This window comes from Lonchura striata, chromosome 7, assembly GCF_046129695.1.
Source record: "Lonchura striata isolate bLonStr1 chromosome 7, bLonStr1.mat, whole genome shotgun sequence".
Classification (NCBI taxonomy): domain Eukaryota; kingdom Metazoa; phylum Chordata; class Aves; order Passeriformes; family Estrildidae; genus Lonchura; species Lonchura striata.
In genome coordinates, this window is record NC_134609.1 from 35,440,909 (window position 1) to 35,463,890 (window position 22,982).

The following is a 22,982-nucleotide window of genomic DNA, read 5'->3' on the forward strand; positions in this document are numbered from 1 at the left end:
CATAATAAGACAATAAATCAAGGAAAACTGCTTGTTCTGCTTGAAATGAAGAGAAATTTGTACCGGGGGAACTGGAGCTGATACTGGAGAAGAGATCCTGAACTCTTTGTGGCATATGTAATATGTTCTTGATCACTTGTTCATGATCACTTACATGAAAAGATGACTTGAACAAGCTAAATGTGTAAGAGTTGTTTGTTGTCTGTTAAACTGTATCAGTGAAATTGGTTGTGGACCTTGTATGAAGTGATCTGCCAGCAGTAATAATTTACTTAGGCTGTTTGTAGGTAACCTAATACCACTAAGGCAGAGAAAGAAACAAGTTTTCAATCCAGTAAATGTCCCCAAATCCCTTCTAATTTTAAAACTTCAGAAAAGAAGGTAACATATGGTGTTGTGAGAGCTTAATAAAATAATGGGAGAATAGTTGTGGATGAAGGCCATTCTGCTGCATTTTTCAGTGAGTCATCTTCCATTGAAAAAAGTCCAGGCCAGAACATTTCCTGAAAGCTTTAACGGCTTAGTTAAAGCTTCCAGATGTGATAAGACCTTCTGAAGGTTTCCTACCTTCTGAGCTCTCTCCTTGATGAATGCTTCCTGCTCTAGTTCTAGGCAAGCTCACTGGTGGCAAATGTGACTGTAGCTGTACTAGGTGAAGAACTTTGTGAGCTAATATATTAATTCTTATAGGGAAAAAACTGCTTTGCTACCTTCCCAAATCAGCTACTTCATCTAGGAGACTGCAGGATAACAGCAGGGTATTGGAGTGCAGGACCAGATCCTGAAATAGCAGATAGAGAAGTGGCAGCAAGGATTGCTCCATCATCAGTAAATGGGGTGGAAGTTGCCAGAGCATGGGGGAGACAGTATTGTGCAGTAGTTGCAATCTGATGCAACTAAATCATCAAAAGAAACTGCATCCTTCCCTGTCTGAATAACAAATTCCTGGAAGACTTCAGTAAATTGCAAGAGCAGGGGTGTTATCCAGTCATGGCTTTGTATGAGGTAACTTTGCTGCTCTGTGGTATTTTATATCACTCCTGTATGATGAGTAGTAAATATGTATTGATACAGAGAGCAAGTCCTGCTGGGAACCTCAGTCCTGTGGATCCCTTCCCTGCCTGCTCTCAGTTATGGTTTCATAAAGACTGCTGCGTTGCCTTAGAGACAGGGGATATTACTGAAAGCTTAGGCTTATGGTAACACTGATATGCATTTGTACTGTAACACTTGATATTTTGTGTATTCATGCATGTGATGCAAACTGCCTACAGTTTTGGCCATACAGTCTGTATCTTGTATGTGCTTATGGTGTTTCTGTGCCCTATACATGCTGTAGGATAGTGATACCATGAGACACTAAGAACTGCCGATGATTTCTCATGTCATTAAAAATGAGTTTAGAGACCAGGTAAGACTTTTGTATTAAAAAGTTAGCTTGGAATTCCTCACAGTCAAGCACATACTATGATCATGCTTGGTAAGGATAGGTTGAATGGTGTTTAAATTGCTGTAAATGCATGTAAGGGAACCTTTGGTCAGTGTAGCACAGCTCTATCATCTAGTGGTGTTTCATTTGTGCTAACAAAGCCTTTGTCCTGCCAGGTGTTTTCCCCACTGTTTGTGTCTCTTTTTTTGTATATGTCATCAGTTCAGAGGTATTTAAAAGCCTTACGTGGAAGAAAGGAGCCACCAGGTCATGCTGTTTGCAACTTGGCAAATTGAGTATTTTGTAGAGCAGGCAGGGTCAGGTTTATGATGAAGCTGATACCAGATGATCCCTGCTAATGGCAAATGCTTATCTGAAAAAGGTGCTGTGGGATGGTCCCTGAGGAAGGGCTTCAGCAGCCAGACATGGACATGGGCAGGAGCTGGGTGTGCCAGCTGCTGCAGCCAGGCTCAGCCACAGTCAGGTCCTCAGGGAGGTTTGGGGTGATGAGGCAGCTCCCAGGACAAGCTGGGAGGTCAGTCCATGGGTGAGAGCCCAGGGCTGTCTCAGAAATGCCCTGGTGACTGCACCAGCTGGAGCTCAGGAGGTCAGACTGGCAGGGGCAGCTGTGGCTGAGCTGCAGCCTGGCACCCCTGTGGCATGGCTTGGAGAGGGACTGGAGGTCCCAGGAGCCTGGCATCCCTGTGGCATGGCTTGGAGAGGGACTGGAGGTCCCAGGAGCCTGGCACCCCTGTGGCATGGCTTGGAGAGGGACAGGAGGTCCCAAACCGTGTGGAACTGGGGCTGCAGGGCCCGGGTGGGGTGTGGGTGCAGCTCCCAGCTGAGGCTGGGCAGAGCCCTGAGGGGTGCAAGCTCTAACAGGTGTGTAGACAAGCGTTCCCTTGGCAGAACTGAGGGAGATCTCCTGTCAGTGTCACCCCGAGGCGTTTTTCACTTGCTTTTGTTGGTGAGATACTTTCTTCCACTGAAAAGGACGACAATACTTAAGAAATTTATCATCTGGAGCCTTGCCCAGATGAACAGTGCATGAATGCACTTGGAAGAGTTTGAGCTTTATTATGTCTTTGAATCAGCAGCTACGCACAATTTGGCAGCCACTTCTGATTGAAAGCTGAATGCTATAGCCCAGGTTTAAGCTGTGATATAAAACAAATGCTTTTGTCCCCTATTTCAATAGTAGCATGAAATTGTGGAGGTTTGTGTGCCTGTGTTTTTCCTGGATACAGAATTTGGTTCAGTAATATCTGTCTCTGCAGAGAGCAGGCTGGGTACTGCAGTGCGCAGTGAAGCTGCAGCTGGTGCAAAATCCAGCAGTGTGATTTGTACCCACGATGATCCCAGCCCCCGTGAGCTGTGCTGATGGGAATGCTCAGTGAACAGGAGCTGCCTTCCTGGTGTATTGAGCTGTCAAACCTTAGATGTATGATTTGGGATAAAGAACAGGGTTTTTTTTTTCCCTCCTTTTTTTCCTCCTTATTGTAGTAGTGCAGTCAAAGCTTAACAGTGAAGGTAGTTTTCAAATTCTTGAAAGTCTTCTTGTCCATTCACTGGGTTTAGGTGGAACAATCCAGAGCTGGAAATCTATGATTTTCCATTCATTTTCCATTCTTGTCATGGACAACCAGATACAAGGAAGACACAAGTATGTCCTGGAAGGACTGGGACAGCAGCCTGGGGAAATGTTACTATAGGGTCTCTTGGATTGGCAGTGGCTGGAAATGGGATTGTCTTTAATCTCAGCTGGTCTCACAAGACATAACTGATTTAGTGTGGAAGAACACATTCTAGTGTGTGGACTATGTTCACTAGTCTAAAAAGAAGTTGGAATAAGAAGAAGGTGATAAACCATGAAGAAAAAATAAAATAGCCTGAAGTGCAGTAAAGTAGCTGGGTGAACTGCAGATATTTGTAGAGACTACCTTCCCCCTTCAAAGAACTAGTTCATTATTCTGATAATCCACATGTGCAGAACTTTGATAGCAAATTCACTCAATCTTAGTGTTTATTTTTGGTCCATGTATGCAAAAGATTAAACTAAGATTATTGCATGTTTCTTCTTTTTCACATGAAAAATCTCAAGGAATAATTTCTTCCTCAATATGGAAAGGAATAACGGTCCTACAGCTTCTTTGGGGGCTCACCAAGCTCACCAACAAAGCTAACCAACAAAGTAGGGATGAATTTCATAGGTCTGAGTATTTTTTTTTTTAATTTAACATGTGACTGAACAAAACTGGGGCTCTTTGTAGGAGAATTTATCAATGCCATGACTCTGAATCTCTCTACAGTATTGTGTGAAACAGAAACATTAATTTACTGAAGGTTTCCAGAAACTGTCACTGGCTGCTCTTACTGACTTTGTGCTACTGGCTTACCAGTTTTGGTTTTCTTATGAACATCTCAATCCTGGTTAGACAGGAGTATTTTAGAGGGAAAAAGTAATTTTAAAATGCTTTTGGGTTTGAATGTTTGCATATGATGTGGCAAAGTAAGAAATGGTTAATAATAGAAGCCAGTTAGGCTGAAGTGTTGCATTGACTTTCCATTGTATCTCTACATCTGTGGCTTCCTTGTAGCACAGGAGAAAAGAGGACAGTCTGCTGTCTCGTAATAATTGCAGGAAAGATAGATTCACTAATTAGAACCAGAGTCAGTGTTTAAATAACACTTCTTTTCTGAGCAAGTCCAGTGCACTGGACAAATTGCAGCTGCTTTACTGAGGTTGGAGATGCAGTAGCATTTAGATTTGAGCACACTGGGCAATAAAATCATTCTTGCACAGTGGTGATTCATTTATATATTTGCTTATTAAAAATTTAAAAATACATTATGTGTTAATACACTGAAGAAAACAGTTTTCTGATTCAGATGATCAGTTGGTTAAACTATTGTCTACTCCTGCTTAAGACTACATCTCTTTCATTTTGTTTGCTATTTTTTTTTTGTTTGTTTGTTTGTTTTGTTATTATATCCCCAAGATTTCCAAGTTAGCCTGAGGAAGTAAGATGCAATCCTATGTCCAATGCATATCTTGGAGTAAATGAGATTTTAAAAATACAGGACTGGTTCATTTAATATCAAATGCTCTTCAGCCATAAGCTTAAAAACTCCTGCAGTGAGAAGTGGCTACTGTGATGCTTTTGTAAATAATGCATATAGAGCCTGATGCAATGCAAAGAAAAATAATTATAGACTTCAGATTGCCTGTGGGCAGGCTGTGAGTAGTTTTGTATGCATTTACTTGTTCGTTCTTCATTGTGCCTCTTCTCATCATTTGAATCTGGTGCCACAGGCTCAGATGTGCTATTTCCCCTATTTTATTTTTCCTCTGAATTTAACTGTCTCCTTCACCCAAGCCATTTCACGAGTATCTATTAGTTTTATTTTCAAAGGGACATGATTCAGAAGAAGCAGGGGAAAATGTCTGTAGTAAAACAGGATGAGACAGGAGGCTCCATACAGCCTGATGCCAACTCTGTGATTGTTCCAAAGCCTGTAACTTTCAGCTGGCCAAATAGCAGCGCCTGTGATTGATTCCTGGAGCCAGTTCAATTGGACTGGGGACTTCTGGCAAGCTGGGTGTCCCTTGTTTCTGCTGATGGGAGGCTTTAGGGTGTCAAGGAGGTCTGGGTGGAGGAGGGAGGAACAAGATGGGTGTGATAAGATCCCCGAGTGCTTTAATGGTGTAGACAGTAGAGACAGAGGGGAAGCAGACCCCTCAAGCACCTCAAGGTGGCTTCTCTCAAGCAGGTTTTTTATTTCCACAACTTCCATGCTTCCCCTTTCTCGGGAGTGCAGGACTGGTATCCCTGACCTGCTGTTCCTTTCTGCAGTGTGTTCAAGACGGAGGCTGCTGGGGCAGGGAAACAAATAGAGGAAATTTGTCCAGATGCAACAGTTACAGAATGCCTTAACTCTGCGTGCGCCTCTGTCCTTCTCTATTGCCACTAAAGAAAGACATGGCTAGGAGGAAAGACAGCTAATTTCCAGGGCAGTTTTCCTTTGAGAAAACAGTTTTCTCAGAGGAAAACTGCTTAAAAACGAACAAAACACAGACAGTTCGTAGTCGTAAGACACACTAAAAATGGTGGTTGTTTTACACATACTTTGTTCATTTCTCTTGAGGTAATGATGATTCAATTGTAACTATCTGTAACAGTCTGTTTTCACAAACTTTGATGAATTTAACTTGATGTTTCCTTAAGCAGAGTAGAGACAGAAATGAAAAAAATGTTTATACGTGTCAGTTTTGGAGTGCTTTTGGAAATAAACAGTGTGTTCTTTTGCTGGCAGGATTTGAAATCTAGCAATCAGCGAGATGAAATTGCTGCAGCACGTGTATCCCTGAAGGAAAATTCTGCTTTCCTACATTCAATATGTTCAGCTTGTTTGGAACATTCAGATGTTGCATCCCTTACAGCCAGCAAGGATTCAATTTGCAATGAAATACAGAATGCTCTCAATGTAATTTCTAATGCTTCCCAAGGAGTTGGAAATAAAGTGGAGCAACCTGCATCTAGCACAGCTACTCTTGGAAGTGCACTTGATGAGCTTGAGGTATGTAAACATGTGAGATGACAATAGTTTTGGAAAAAAGTTTTTTAATTTTTTTAATAACTATTGGTATCACAAATGATGAGCCTAAAGGCATTAAAGACTGTTTCTCTGCTTAGTCCTAGTCTAAATAGTATCACTTGAAATTATTTCATTGAGATGGTTCATTGAAATGATTTCATTTTCTTCAGAGGAGTTTGGAATTAAAGCTTCATGTGTGTTCAGTATTTGGCACTCTTTGAACAGAGGGCAGAGTTAGCTCCAGCTGTGTAACTGCTGCTGGAGACAGACACCTCCTGCAGGAAATGGGCAGATCCCAGGAGTTTGGTTTGCCCAGAAGTGATTCTCACTGACATTGCCCTCTGCTGCCTTGGCTGCATTTGAGCTGCTACCATGCAAGCTGAAGTCCTTATCTCCAGAATGTGTCAGTGGGATCATTCTGTAATTTGTACAATCGAGCAATTCAGAAACCTCATTATATTTACTGCTTATCATTAAATAAAGTGGCGTAGCTGATATGCTTTCACCACCACTGCATTTCTGCTTCCATTATTGAAGCAAATACCTGGGGGAAGGCAGCACTTTTCCTATTCCTGACCTCATCAGAAGCTTTTCTGCGGAGTTTTTCCTTTTTCTCATGGCTGCTCTGGCTCTCACCAGTAATTTTCCATTGTCCTGCCACAAATGGTAAAAGGCCTCCTGTAGGTGAGACTAGAAACCATGATCTTCATGGGGTGTAACTGATAGAGGCTCAGATCAACAAAAGGAATGAATGCTTCTAAACACATTTGGAAATATGGGTGGTTTTGATTGTGAATTTTGGACTTAGCAGACCTCAGCATCCCTGTCCTAAGACTGTGATGCATTTTCAGAATAACTGCTAACTGATGTTAGGACTGATGGTAGTAAATTTTTATCTAAAAATTTCAATGGAAGGTTAAAGAAATACATTGAAATATGACACAAATTTTGTAATGGCAGTTTATTGATCAGAAAAAGGCCTCTCTGGCATGCTCAAAGTCAAATCAGACAGGTTTTTCCCCACAGAGGAACAGGTTACTATTGCACATTATGTGCCATCTCACAACGGGTTTTAAAATTACAGTTCCTAATCTATTTTCCTAACAAATGGAAGTAAAAAGAAACATGTAAGACTAATACATTACTTGTTACAGTGTAATTGTAAATGACAAATGAGATTCCTTATATGAAACCCACTATTTACCTGGATTGCTTAAAAATGAAAAAAAAAAAAAAAAAAAACAAACCCAAAATGTCAAAAGGAGTGCTTTTTATTACTGCAGACAAATTAATCTTGACTCCATGTAAGCAGTACTATTTAAAAATGCAGTAACATTTATTATTGTTCTAAAATTTGAAATGTTTGGTAATCACAAAATGGGAAAAGTATTTTGAATTTGACTTGCTTTTTTCGCTTGGAAATGTAAGAACATAGAAATCTGACGGTTGTAAAAAGCCATTTGTTTATCGAGTTGTGAATATATTTTTACCTAGGTAGCACAAATAGGAATCGAAGCTGTGTGAGTTAGATAAAGCACAATTTATAGAGCATTTAACTTCTGAAATGATTTTATGAGTTAGATGGTTACACTTTTCTCGCTTTACAGAAAGTTCTATTGGCTAAGGACCTGAAATAACCTTTGCTCTATCTTCTTGTTGCAAATACAGTGCCATGAAATAGATTGATGCAGTAAATAGTCTGGTGGGAACAAATCTCATTAAATGTTTATCATGTGGAAATGTATCTCAGAGCTTGCCCAACAATCTAGTATCTAGATGTTTTGCAATATCATTCTTCCTTTGCCAGTGCTGGCACTGTAAAAGTTATTAAAGATTTATAGGTAAGGGAACCACCAGTAAAATTATAGCAGCTAACTCTTAAATCAGTAGATTCTCAAAAATTTCTCTTAAAGGCTCCCTGTAAATACTGTGTAATTTGTAAATAAAAACAAAATTGTACCTTTAAAATTTACTTGCATATTAAGATCTGTGAAAAGAGCATGTTTGGTACAGGTCCCTGGTCTTTCATCTTGTGAATACTAAGAGATTTCTCACAAAAGGATCCAGGGCCTGCATGCCTGAATCTCTGTTGGCATGCTCAGCTGCTCTGTGGTTCTTGAGTGACCGTGGCCATCCAGCTGAGCAGTTACACATCAGATGCCAAAAGGCTGCAAGTCACTCCAGAACTTCACCAAATACAACCAAGTTTCTGTATACCAACAGGCCTTCTTTTTCTTCCTGGATCACACCAGTGAGGGAGAAAACAGGGATCTAATCAGTCCTCTTAAATGTTCCCTTATGCTTGAGTCTTTGAACTGCTTCAGAGTAGCTGACCACTGTTTAGCCTGTTCAGTCAAACCCACCAGAGATTGCTTCTTGTGTGTCTGGTGAGTTCTCATTGAGTCTTTCCTGTGTAGGTGTACTGATTATTAATAATTAATGAAATTATTAGAAGAATTTTATCTGTAGGGCAGAGTCTGAACTCATCTTTTCCTGGCTGTTATTGCCTAGATTTTTTTATTCAGAGATGAACCATAGTAGTTTTTTTCCCAGTGCTATTTGTCCATCTTGGTGTAAACTTTTTCCACACTGTCTCCCAAAAGAGGACGTTTCTGTTTTGGGTCGGCTGAGATTTGAAGGCAGTCATTTTCCCAGCTAATTGTACAATTGGCTCTGGCCACCAGATGTATTTTAGTCTTCCCCAGTCAATGAAGCTGTTTTTTCTGCAGCAGCACTTCAGTATTCTGCCTGCCAGGTGTGTTTTGCATTATGATGGAGCCCTTTGTACAGCTTGGCATTGAGGGGCTGCTTGAGATACAGGAGCTTGGAGGGAAGCTGATGCTGCAGTGAAGAGTGGCCATGTGGCACAGCTTGAGCAGATGTGAGGGACCGCAGAACACCTTGGTGTTAAGGGCTCTCATGGGAATGAGGGAGGCAGAGTTGCAAATCTCAAACACAGACTTGTGACTTAAGTCTCCTTGAGTCTCACTGTTAAAGCCTTTATCTTACGGTGTTCCAATGTAACACTTTAATTTCAAGCTTAAGCTAGATAGTCCCTGAAATTGTCTTGTTAAAGCTAAACTGGAAAAAAAAAAATTAAATCCTCCAGTTTGCAGTTAGTCTGGCACATACTGGATAAGCACAGATAAGTTTTGATTTACCTAAATTCTGTATCGGGGTATCTGGCATAATTTTCTTCCTTAATATTTCTTCTGAAAGCTTGGAACCAACTATGGATGTGATGTAAGAGGTGAACAGATGTATGTGGAGTCTAGGTTTGGCGATTGGGACCATAATGACACAGTTTTAGATGTTCAGTTACATTAACAATTACTAGTTTGTATTTCTTCAAATGCTGAAGCTCAAATATACTTACTTTCATGTTTCATGAAAATCTCATAGTCTCCTTTTCTTTCTGTTTAGAATATTTGCTTGCCACACAAACATAATTTATTTTATCAAGCCAAAAGAGTTGTCTGCTTTTGTTTACCCTACCTATTGAAAAGCAAAAGCACATTTAGATTTATGTCCTTTGGAGAAATAATTGTTAGACAAAATCTGCAGTTTTTATCTTTACCCATATTCAGCCCATTAAAAGTGGCAGCACTGACTTTCTGCCACAGTGTGGGATTGACTAGACTACTGCTCATGTAATCTAACTCAACCTTCTCTGCTGTGAGCTAGCACTGCTGGCTCTAAGTTAAATCCAGAGGTTCTCCTGATCTCTAAAAGACTAAAGTTTCTAGGCATTGAACCCCTCTTTGAAACAAAGCTTAAGCTCTGGTGTGAGGCTCTGAATGCCAGAGAAAACCTGGGTTTGTCTGCAGATGACCTCCGTGTGTAGTCCCACTAGAGGAGAGGGAATCTGCCATGGTCAAAAGTGTTTTGGATACTTCCAGTGGAAAGGGCTGCAGTTTGTGCAAGTAAAAAACAAAGCAGCAGCTTCATTGAACTGACTTTTTTTACCTGTGCTCCTCATTTTTTCCAGAATCTGATAGTCCTGGATCCTCTGGTAGTGAACAAAGAGAAGGTGAGGCCATCCCTGGAGCAGCGGCTGGAGGCGATCATCAGCGGGGCGGCGCTGCTGGCCGACTCCTCGTGCACGAGGGACTCGCACCGCGAGCGCATCATCGCCGAGTGCAGCGCCATCCGCCAGGCCCTGCAGGAGCTGCTGGCCGAGTACCTGCGCTCCGTGAGTAACAAACCCAGGGAAACCGAGTCGTGAGCCTGGGGCACTGAGTAACAAACCCAGGGAAACCGAGTCGTGAACCTGGGGCACTGAGTAACAAACCCAGGGAAACCAAGTCGTGAACCTGGGGCACTGAGTAACAAACCCAGGGAAACAAAGTCGTGAACCTGGGGCACTGAGTAACAAACCCAGGGAAACCAAGTCGTGAACCTGGGGCACTGAGTAACAAAGGCAGGGAAACCGAGTCGTGAACCTGGGGCACTGAGTAACAAACCCAGGGAAACCGAGTCGTGAACCTGGGGCACTGAGTAACAAACCCAGGGAAACCGAGTCGTGAACCTGGGGCACTGAGTAACAAAGGCAGGGAAACCGAGCCATGAATGTGGGGCACTGAGTAACAAACCCAGGGAAACCGAGTCGTGAACCTGGGGCACTGAGTAACAAACGCAGGGATACTGAGTTGTGAATGTGGGGCAACTGAGTAACAAACGCAGGGAAACCGAGTCGTGAACGTGGGGCGCTGAGTAACAAACCCAGGGAAACCGAGTCGTGAACCTGGGGCACTGAGTAACAAACGCAGGGAAACCAAGTCGTGAACCTGGGGTGCTGAGTAACAAAGGCAGGGAAACCGAGTCGTGAACCTGGGGCACTGAGTAACAAACGCAGGGAAACCGAGTTGTGAATGTGGGGCAACTGAGTACCGAACACGGGGCATTGAGTAACAAACATGGGGCACTGAGTAACAAACGCGGGGCAGCAGAATAATGAACATGGGGCAATTGAGTAATGAACACAGGGCAGCTGAGTGAGGAGCACAGGGCAGCTGAGTAGCCACCACCGGGTAACTGAGTAACAAACACAGGGCAGCTAAGTAATGCAGGGCAACTAACAAAATGGGACAACTGAGAAATGAGCACAGAGCGCTGAGTAACAAACGGGAGGTGCCTGAGTAAGGCACATGGGGTAACAGAGTAACAAACACAGGGCAACAGAATAATGCACATGGGGCCACTGAGTACAAATGTGGGGTCACAAGTAACAAACACAGGGCCACTGAGTAGTTGCTTGGGATGCCTCAGCACCTCCTGCTCTGGGATCTTAGCATTTAACCAAGCATTAAAGTGCATTTTAACCCGTATTTTGTAACATGCTCTTTAGAAGGTTGAAGGGGATGCTTTTCCTCTAGAAATCTAAGTAAAAACTAAATCCACGTCTCCAGAATGATGAATTGTATTATGTCGTGTATATAAAGTCTGTGGAAAATGCCACACCACAGATAAAATATACATTTAGATTATTTTATCCTTGTTGTGAGCCGTCACTGATTCAGAACAATCTTTCATATGCCAGAAGCAAGAATTTCTTCATAATACCACTTCCTAGACAAGAATTTGAAAATGTAATCGCTGCTCCTGTAGAATGCAACAATTTAGATAATAATTTCTTAAAAGGTAAGCAATCTGTTAGTGTTGTTTTCAAGTAGGGTGTTGACACCAGAAGAGGAGAAGAGCACCAATTTACAAGTGTTAGAATGACTAAATTGCTATATTGGGAAGACAGGAGTGTTGGGTAAATCCAGGAATCTGGTTGTCTGACATGCTCGTAACTGTGAATTAGAAAAGGAACGTAGTTTGCATTTTAAAAGTGATTTTTCTTTTAGATTTGACAAATGGATTTGACACTTGTTACATCTGGCAGGTAAATGTTGAAACAGTGGAGACTCAATACTGTTAATATGGGTACACAATGTTAATCTCATGCTTTTTATCTGTAAACATTATCTGTAGGCATAATGTTCTTTTCTAAAGATACCTCAGGATGATTCATTGAGCATATTGAGGGAACAATTGTGTGATACAGATATTTGTTCCCTTTTTGGGAGGCTGAAATTCCTTTCTGTTCCGTAAGTCATGGCAGTTAACACAATCGAAAGCTGTTCTAATGAGACTGTTTACTTTGTCTTATTTTATTGTCCTTAGGATAACGTAGTGTAGGGACTAAAATAATTATGCATATCAAATTTCTTTTTTCATCTCACAGATATTGTACTTTTTGATATTTCTCTTTGTTTATTAGAAGTGTGCCAATGCTTATTAAATTCAAGTTGTGTTTCAGGCCTTATACCAGTGCTATGAAAGCTTTACTCAGAATGCTATTGAATGCAGCCTTAATTTTTGAACCTTTCTGGAAGTGTTTTACACATGGGTTAGATAATGAGATTTCTTCAGCTTTGGTTAACTTAGAATGTAAATCTTTGGTACATTGTTGTAGAAGATTTCTCTTGCAATATGTGTTCTAGGGCGGGTCAGGGCTTGCTGTTAAGCAGCTGAAAGTTTTATACAGGAAAGCATCCACCTTTAATGGTTAGACTTAATAATCTTGAAGGGCTTTTCTGACATAAATGACTCTATGATGCTATCCAGAGCACATGGCAGTATGCTGATGTGGTGACTAGCATCCCATATTAGTCCAGAAGGTTTCTGTGGGTTTGTCCAAAGAACGCTTTCCGATAAATCTCTGGTTGTGAAACTACAAGTTTTTAAGTTAAATGGTCTTAAATTCTTCGACTCTTGAAACAAAATTGTGATGATCTTTTTTACTTCAGAAATAATCATGGTTTTAGGGGTATATAATGTATAATAAGTGAAAGAATAATACATAACCCACCCCACAGATTTGAGAAAGTCAGAAAGCAGCTATTGAAACACGACAGTAAGGGAAAGTGTCACATAATTTGCTGCAGAACACAGTGAATGCACAAGGTGGCAAAGACAAGGAAGCAGAAAAAAAATACAAAATACTTAAAGGTATGAGGTTACAAAACAGGAAGGAATTACAAGTTTTTAATTTTTTAGAGCTTTTCTTATATGAATGGAAACACTCTCACTGAGAAGAGTTTATGGCTATTACTGAGACTGTGTTAAATAAGGTTTTCAATGAGAGGATTATCAGATGTCAGTTACTTATTTCACAGCTCTGACTCACTGAAGAAGAGATGATAAATCCAGGAAACAGTCCTGATTTATCAGTGTCTTTTTGGCTCTTCTATTAGTAGTTTCAGTAAGCCAGGCCTGGGAATTGAATGGGCTGTAAAGATGATAACAGCCATTTGTTGTCATAGCACAATTTAAGCACGATTTAATTTTCCTCTCCTTGGGAATACTGTTGTTCTCCACAGTCAAGTGCTCTGTCTGTGGAATACCTCACATATGTTTGTGTGTATGCTCTCCTGCCTTGTGGCTGTGCTGAGTGAGCTCCAGAGCCTCCGTGCCACAGCTTGTACTTGTGAGAGTGGAAACTTTTCCTTGCCCACAGTCCACACAGGGCGTGCTTTGCTTTGGCTTTGTGCTCCTGGTGTGTGGCTCCCAAGCTCGGCCTCCCTGCTGCCATTTCAGCCCTCTGCGCTCCCTCTCACAAGCTCTGCTGGTCACCTGCTCCGAAGGGTTTGTTTTCCAGGGGATGGGTCTCCTGTTTCTTGCTGGCACATTGGCTTGATCACTTGCCTTGAGGCCTCTTCCTGTTTGAGTGTTGCCAGTGGGAGCTGCATTGCCTCCGAGACACCTCACCCAGTAAGCGCCGCCTCCACAGATCCTCCTCTGGCAGCTGCTTTGCCAGGGAGCTGCACTGTTGGCATCCAGGCTCTCTTTGGCTCTGGTGTTGATGGTGGATGTGCCCTGCCATTAATGTTGAGCTTAAACAAGGCCATTGCCAAGGACTTGGGTGCCTAAATTCTGTGTAGGTTCTGCATTGTCTGTTCTTTTGAAGTTAGGGTCTCAGTGCTTGAGCTTGAAAGAGGGACTTGTCTTTATAAACTCTGGATCTGCTGGTAGATAAAACTAGCAGTGAGAGATAAAAGAAACAGTGGGAAGGATTCCACTGATTGATGAATGGAATGAGAGAGGCTTGTCTTTACAGACAAACTGTAGGTCTGCTGATAAATTGGATACTGGGAGATGAAAGAAACAGTGGGAAGAATGGTAAATTCCATATGAATTCCACTGATTGACACAAGGAAAACAAAAAGCGGGGGGTTACACATTAGAAGGGAGTCTTAGGTATTAGACATTTCGGGAATTCTGTACCTCTGAAGTACATCAGGCAGTGGGGAAGAGAGACCGACGTGCGGCCGGGAAATGGGGATAAAAAGGAGGCTGCATCCTCCAAAATTTTGAGAGACACCAGGAAAAATGCCCCATGGCCTCTCCCTTTATTCAGATAAAGTTACAGGACTCCTCTGTCTCCTTTTGGGACATAAACCTCTGACGTTTGTGGAATAAATTTCCTGACAAACTGTACAGGATTTTAGGATTTATTAGTGCTAACATTTGAAAGAGTATAAGGAGTATAGCTTTTGTGGTTCCTATTTTTTTTTTTTTTTTTATTTTCCTCAATTATTTAAAGTGCTTAATAAGCCTCAAGGGCATCAAAGATTAAGAGCCAGTGAGTTAAACTTTGAAAAAGCTTTTTTTAAAGAGTTTTTAATACAAACTCAGAGAAACATTTTTTCAGAAGATACTTGCTTTTATGTGTCTGTTTTTCACAGAGAATGGTACAAAGGAAAGTGAAGCAAAATGCTCTCCACAAGAACTCTGTTCAGAGTAATTCAAACACCCAGTAAATTGCAGATACATTTATAATTCTTCTGAAAGGCAGCAGTTTTTTTCTGAATTGTTAAAAAAATTCTTCAAAATTATTTCTGTACTATTGTTAACCTTTCTGAATTTTACTGAGACATACGTTGTTAGGGGTTATATTTGTGTGTTAGGACATCCAGTAACAGGAATTGCTACTGTGGGTTTGGATATCTTATCAATGGCAGAATCATACTGTCATGTGGGCAATAATGGAATAATGTGTCCACTGGAGCAATCATGTTCTAGTAATAAGCACTTGCTTTTCTTAGTGACAAGCACTTGTCTCTTCATTCTCTACAATGAAAAGTTACTGAACTTAGTGGAGTGCAGCAATATGAGCTCCATGTTTCTTCAGAGCAAAGACATTTCCTGCCCTGGGGGCAGAAGGGATGATGGAGTTGTGGTGAGCCTGAGTGGAAGGGGCTGTTGTGAGCAGCACTGAGTGGTTGCAGGTGCTGCTGTGTCTGGTATCATTAAACAGGGAGGTGTGTCTGAACAATTCTGCATCCTCCTCTGGCTTTCAGTAGAGATGGCTCCTGAATTGTTAGGGCTGGTAAGGAAAGGTCAGATACACTGGTATGAGAGCTACTTTCTTGAACTGAAATCCCCTTACTGTTTGAATGTTGTTTTGTGATATTTGTGCTTCATTAGTTTTAGTTCATAGTTTCTCAGCTTATTATGCCTATAGGTTGGAGATACATATATGTGTGTGTGTATATGTATGTGGGTCAGTGTCTTTTCCTGATTTTTCGGTTCTGATTTCACTTCCTTCTTGTGTATTCTAAAAATGTTTGTTTCTTAACTGGGTTTTTATGTCACGATTACCTAGATGTTTGGGTCAGATGTGGGTAATTTAGTCTGGATGTGCCTGTGGCTCTTGTGCCACAGGTGGTGGCAACTGCTGTGTCCTGCTGTCCCACAGCTGTGCTCTGTGTGTGGCAGGGAGCAGAGTCAAACCAGCCCTTCTTCTTACACCAGCCGTGCTTCCATTTAAAAAATGTGAAGAGAACAATGATACATGTTACCTCGAGGCAGATCAGGAATTGAACTGAAGTTGCCCACCTTGTACATATTTATATTGCTGCTAATCAAGCCCCGGCCATCCATACAGCCTAAGGGCAGGCCATCTGAGGCTGAGCAGGAATGTTGTGTGCTCTGTGGCAGAGCTCAGGAGTGATCAGATGTGCCCTGTATTGCATGTAGGGCATACCTGAACCCTGCTGGGAATGCAACTCCTGAAACTTTATGAACCTGGCTTCCCTCAAGGCTCCGAAGGCTTGTCATTCACCACCAGATTGAGTCCACAGCTTCTGGGAATGAGACCTGTTTGGATCTGAGCACATCAGCTGAAGTGCAGTGAGGGTGAGACGAGGAGCCAGAATCCCTGAAAGCAGAGGGGCAGCTGGGACAGGGAGTGAGCTGGACTGGGTGAGCCCTTAAGGAAAAGATGGCAGTGTGCAGCCTGCTATAGCCATGGGGAAGGGCACACAGTGGAGAGCTGGGACTTGGGGTTGTGTCTCTCTAGATTTCAAACTCTGCATGGTCACTTATTGGAGCCTGAGCATTGCAAATTCAAAACCAGAAAACGGGTGGAAAACCAGGAGTTTTTATTTATTGGTGGTGTGGTTCTGGGCCTTGCTCTTTGTCTCAGCTCTTAAATTTGGTTGCTGTGGAGCACTAATGCCTTGCTCTACCTCTGTGTTGAGTAGTCTTCAACATCATTAAGGTCTGGTCCACTGTCTGGATGTGGAGACTGTAACTGCTGATGTTTCTTTGTGCTATTTTATTGCCATTCTTACTCTTGGAGAGTGGAGGGAGCTAGAGATGCCTCAAGCATGTTGATGTCTCAACTTGCCCTTACTTGCACTTAATGGTTTCCCCATGAAGACTTCTAACACTTTCCTGGGTTGTCAGTGACACCTGAAGAGGTAAAAATAGGGGGCTGTTTGATTTGTCCTTTGTGGTTTCACTTTCTTTCACAAGTATGTAACTTGCAAAGTTCTGTGTAGCTTCTCTCTGAAGAACAGACCCCAGACTTTGTAGATTCGACTAACAGGGAGTTTGAAGAAATTCCTTATTAAAATCATCTAGAACAGAATGGCTTTTGGTTATTTGATGGAAGGGGTTGAAATAACTGAGGACTTGAAATCCTTGTTTTTAAATCTCTTTTTTATTTCTGAACAAATAAAATCCACTCTTATATATGCATTTTTACAAAAAAAGTGGATTTGAATGCTCTCAATTTACTGTCCTCTTCATACTTAAACATCTTAAGAAAACTGGTTCCAGAGAAGTTTGAAACTGAGGTATGTCAAAATGTAAATGAGAAGAATTTCCATGTGTGGGTGGGAAGTGTCACTCAGTTCTTTTCTTATTCATGGCTGTTTTTTTTTTTTTTAAAAAGACTTTATTGAGTATTTTGTTTTTCAAAAAAGGATGTATTCCAGTAAAATTGGTATGCCTATATGGTATATTATGCTGGCATTTATACAAGAAAAGATGTATTTTTCATGATTTTGTTGTTCACATTGTCTGAGTAGTTGATTGAGTTGATTTTGAGCACTCCTACAGAGGATTTTCTTCCATTTTGTATGCAGTGTGTATAATTGAAAATCATTCTTTTAAATGTTAACTTTCAGTGAACATTTTGTTTTATGGGGAAATTAGATATGAATTGTTAAGGAGGAGGATCTTAAGTGTACTTAAAAGACAGAAGTAGTCTAGTGAATTCCCCAAATAGATTTTACAGCTGAAAAATAAGCTGCAGTTACATGTACCTGGTTATAGGTGCTCTTACAGACCTTGCAGTAATCTGGGATTTCTGCACATGAGCTGGAGAAGGATAATGAGAGCTTTTCTTTGAACAGTTGTGAGCTGAGCTGTGTCAGGATTGATCAGATCTGAGCTGGAGGCTTGCACTGCAGTGACGTAGTGTGAGGAGCAGCTCGTGGCTCTGTGGGGATGATTCACTGTAAGAGTGAGTAATTTGTCTTTAGTATACCTGGTGGCACTGAAAATACATTGGGTTCCTGAAGGCTAAATTTTTTTCAAGAAACCTTCAATAAAGCAGCATTTGCTCTCCCCAAGATGAAATAAATCCTTGGTAATGGTATAAACAAGCATTAAAAATAATCAAGTACTTGTTAACTCAGCATCTACCTAGCTATTTAGTTCACAAGAATTTTCCTCTTTTTAGAGGTTATTGAAAATGGTTGTTACTACATAAGATTTTTCTCCACCAGTTTCCTGTTTTTTAGAAGATGTTAGACTGGTCATTTTCTGAAATGTCAGGGTGCCATTTCTGTGAATGCTACTGAAGTCTGCTGTTCCAGATGCATTTGTTTTGGTTTTTTTATCCTCTGGTGTAATGCATCTGATTTTTGTTGCCCAGATACATTTCTAAATTTCATTCTGTTTCAGGTTGAAAGTTAATTTTTGTTTATATAGCAGTTCTAATTAAAAAGATCAATCATAATTGGATTGTTCAGGGAACTCTTTGTAGAATGTTGGTGTTGTAGACCCATCAAAAACCCAAACCAGCCTGGCTGGAGTTGACTCTGCTTTAAGCAGTGGGTTGGGTTGGATAATGTCCAGACATTGCTGCTGTCTTCAATCTGTGGAGTCTGATGCTGAGCATTTGAGTAAATTTCAGTGTTTGTGCAGCATCTTGGATGACCCAAATGTCTCATTTTAATATACAGTAAATCCTGTTATTTACTAATGGAAGATTGAAAGATATTCAGGTAATGAAGCCAGGACAAGAAATTACTTAAAGGAGTAAAAGGAAAGTATCTTTCATTTGAGTAATCTCTGATAATTTTCACATTAGTAGGTACTGTGTTAAATTCTGTTGCAATTAATTCTCTCTATAAAACAATACTTTGTAGAAGTCATTTGGGAAGTGGTTGATTAAAAGCTCTCCCTAAAAATTTCTTCACATGACTGTTGAGGTCTAGTGCATGGCTGACCAAATGCTTTTGCTCTGGTTACTTGAATTCAGGATACGGTATTGCCAGCAACCTGTGAGATGCTGCACTTCTTAACTTCTAGTACCAGAAGTGACTCTGATAGAGGTGGAGATACCTGCATAGTTGTCATCTGACTTTTGGACTTAATTTCTTGCCTAGCTTCTCATCATCTTTTTTGATGAAGCATGAACAATGAAGTTTTATGTGAAATAGCTTATGGCCACTTTTAATGAAATCAGTTCTGTATCATATTGCAGAAAAATTGTAATTCTTGGTCTTAATTGTTCAGCCAGATCTTAAAACAGTGAGTTAAATGAGATCAGGAACTTGAAGATCTAAATCTCAATTCCACATTTCCATCTTCATTCTGAAAAGAAAACCAAAACAACACTTAAAAAACAAACCCTCATCTTTGTCTTTGGTCACAAACAGCATTCATTGGCACTTCTTTCTTATTTTAACTTTCCTTTTAATTAATTCTTTTCCAGTTGTTGTTTGTTGTTCCTGTCTGACATACTACTCTTCTTAAGTAAAATAAAAAGGAAGATTATAATCTTGTATAATTGTATTTTTGACCAATGTGTATGGTCAGAAGGCAGGCTAAGTAAATAATGAACCATCATCCTCCATCATATTAACAAAAAAGATGTACTTCAGTCCTTTCAAGATCAGCTCTTCTCAAGAACTGCTTCTATGGTTGTGTTGCCAATTGGCACATTTTCTTTGAGTATGCAAAGAAAATAAGAGAGCTGCAGTGCTTAGTAGAATACATGCAATAAATAATTCTAATTGCTATATTTACTGGAAAATCCTTTCTATCTTATTCTAACTGTCTTTATTGTTTCATTATCAGGAGAAAAAACAAAGGAAATTTATACAAAGATGGAAAGAAATGATAAGTCAGCTACTTGACTAGGAGCTGTACTCAGGAATATAATTTTTTATTCCATGTAAATAAGAGAAAATAAGAAATATAATAATTACGTACCTCCTGGCAGCAGTTAATGGAAAAAAAAATTGAGCCCAAGGTAAATCTCTTCTCTGGTAACTTGGTTAGTGCTTCTTTTGTGCTTAATACAGCAAAAGAGCACTGTATTATTGATGTGCCTTTACTGACTGTGCACCTGTACACATGGACAGTGCACACAGGAGAGAGCAGATGCACATAAGCCAGAATCATTTTGGTTTTACAGTGCTATTTCTAGTCTACTGCTTGCAGTAATAAGGAAGTGAAATAGGGGAAAACTTCCCTAAGTTCCTGTAAAAAGTGTGAACTGAAGGAGTCCAACCAATGAGTAGGTAAAGAAAATGGGGAATGCTGTGTGAGTGCTCGTAGCTATATGCTAAGGGGGTATGGTCATAATGGCACCTGTGATGTGTCCTACAGTTGGCAAGGAAGTGGAGGTTTTATTGCTTTGCTTTCAAGTAATCAGAAAAACTTGTTTCTAATTTGAAAAACAAGAGGCCTAATAATCTTTTAAATTCTGCCAGCCACCTCCTGTGCTGAACTGTGCAGCTGTACGTTAAAGCAAGGCTTTGAAATGCAGTGCACTGGGATGTTGTAGGTGATGCTGACAGATGCTGCCAGGGCTGGCAGCAGTTTTTATTTGTCCTCTCCTGAGCAGCTGGGGAACAGCTGACCAGATTGTTGAGATGAACAATTATCCTGGATCTCAACAGGAAAGCAGAGTGCTGTTCCGTGTGAGTGAGCATGCAAAAGCTGAGCAAAGCCTGGGTAAGGCTGCCAGCTCCTCAGGCTGTTTGGCTCCTCATTTATTGTGATCCTTGGAACACCTGCCTCTCTCAGCTGTAAGAATGGCATTTTTGTAGAGCAAGGTGGCTCAGTGACTGGTACCTCCAAGTTCTTCCCAGAAAGACTGGGAAGGAACAGCAGACCTGAAAATTTCAAGAGTTTGGTCCCAAGGCTGGCTTACAGAGCTGGCAGGGCATATGCCTATGTTGTGTCAGAAGATCTGTTGTGCTTTCTCTGTTTCCATAAAAGATTCTACTTTTGATAAATTGGCAAAATTTAATAGAAGAAAGATTTCTCTGGAGAATCTCTGGCTATATTCCTGATTTCTGATGTTGTGCTTCAGTTCTTGCTCTGTTTTCCAGTTAATCTGTAGCATTGTCAATGCCATTTTAAATGTCTGATGGAATTATAAGTGAATAGTAAGCCCTTTTTTTCTCATTCCGTGTCTGGATGAAATGTGGTTGGCAGAGGTCAGATAGTAAAATTTACTTGTTTGGCATTTATTCAGATGCAGGTCTAGTAAAGTACTATTACAGATCTATTACAACTATAGCTATTACAACTTAAGTAAAATAGGGAGGCTGAAAGAATGACCAGGAGGAAAGGGTTTAGATTTTTGTTTTGACCACTAATTAAGGAAGGAAGGTTTTTTTTTTTTTTTTTTTTTTGTTTTTTTTTTTTTTTTTTTGTCCTCTACCTTATTCTTGTAGTGAAGAGTCTTTGTATATCTGTGATTCAGATGTGTAGGCAAGTTTGTAAATCTGGAATCATCCATTGCTGACAAACAGCAGGAATATGACCCTGTCCTCATATTCCCTGTGGCAGAGGAAGTAAATGAGATGGAGTAAATGAGCAGTGTCCTGGGATTGCTCTGTTACACAGTGCTCCTGTGGGACTCCTAGGAGCCACTGCTGGGAATGCAGTGCTGGGAATGCCCCTGTGGGGCCTGGCTGCTGCAGAGAGACAGAGTTTTTTAGATGGTTTCTAGGCCAGAATGGCTCTTTGTTCCTTTGCCCAAATAACACATTCTGAGGCAAGAGTGATGCAGCAAGGCACAGTCTGATCAACAGTCTGATCAGCACCAAAGGCTTCTTTGCTCAGCTAGAAGAAAGAAGTAACCTGCAAATTTAATAGTGAAGAAAAAGGTGGAAATCTGAGCACTGGAAGTAATTTAGAAGGAAATAATAGGAGAAAAAGTAAAGACCTTTCTAGATGGGGGACAGGAAGTAAAAAATATTGTCTTTTCTACCTGCTTCAGGCTTCCTGTGAATAGTTAGCTGGAACAATTAATGCAGTCAATAAAGCAAAGTGAGTATGTACCAGAAAGAGTTCAGGAATATTTAAGAAAGGCTTCTGTGAACCATTGACCTTGATTGTAAAAATCTGTGAGGAATGACTATTTCCAGCTGACAAAAAAGCCAAATTTATCTTAACAATTAAATTGCTTTATGTAGGGAATTTATAGGTCAGCCCCTCTAACTTGGATAACTGTGAAGTAGCTGCAGGAAATCCTTATATATTCACTTCCTAAAACTGCTCAGGATAAGAAAGTGGTGCTGAGCCACAAGCATCTATTTTGAAAGTATGTTTTGTCAAATACAAGTAGTTGTTTGACAGACTAGCTGGCTGGGGATTAAAAGGGAAGTTGTAAACTGCTGTAATGTTGCACACAGCAATGCACACTGACAGGATGTTTTCATAGGCAAACTTGAGTGCCGCGCTTCCTCGTCCCCAGGAGCCCGTGGATCTTCAACTCTAGCCCCGGCTAGCTCGATCCTGGGGCAAGTAACGGGCAGAAAGGCGCCTCCCGCTGCTCCCTTGACAGGGGTTTGGGAGGTGTCCTGTGGGTCTGGATCTACGCTAGTGACCCTCGGCACAGATGAAAAAGCCGGAACCAGCCTGGGGTAGAACCTTCTTTATTGATGGGCCAACGTGGCCAACGCGGAGAAGTGAAACCTAGAGGCTGGAACCCCGAGTGGGGTTCGGGACAGACTTTTAAGGACTAGGGGAGGGGTTGGCTGTGAGGGTAGAGCCAATGGGAAACGGGGAAGGGAGTGGCTCCAAGGTGGGGTGATTCCGCCTGGTCCAATGGGAAGGGGACATGGGAGCGGCCCCAGGCCCTCGTCCAATCACTCGGTGCCCTGAGTGGAAGCTTCTGGATAGAGGGGAAGGAACACCGAGTGACGGACAAGGCACCTGGGAGGGGACAGGGGAATGACACAGCACTCTTAGGATGGATTGACAGGTGCTGGCAAGGCGGGAAAGGAGGACCAGGTGGGAAAACAGAACAAAAGGATGTACCAACTCAACACCAGGGGGGGAACAGGGACAAACCATTGGGGAATACAAACATATAAAACCGTACATAAAATATATATATAAAACGCACCACCACATCTCCCCCTTTTTTGTT

General features: G+C 41.2%; 1 protein-coding gene across 1 annotated transcript in view; it reads left to right on the top strand.

Annotated features, from left to right (window-relative positions):
• CTNNA3 (catenin alpha 3) overlaps positions 1–22,982 on the top strand; it is a 412,512-nt gene that overhangs the window by 67,332 nt on the left and 322,198 nt on the right. The window contains exons 6-7 of the mRNA XM_077784793.1: positions 5,744–6,007; positions 10,014–10,217. Coding sequence (XP_077640919.1) covers positions 5,744–6,007; positions 10,014–10,217 — 468 coding nt within the window. The remainder of the gene's footprint in view (positions 1–5,743; positions 6,008–10,013; positions 10,218–22,982) is intronic.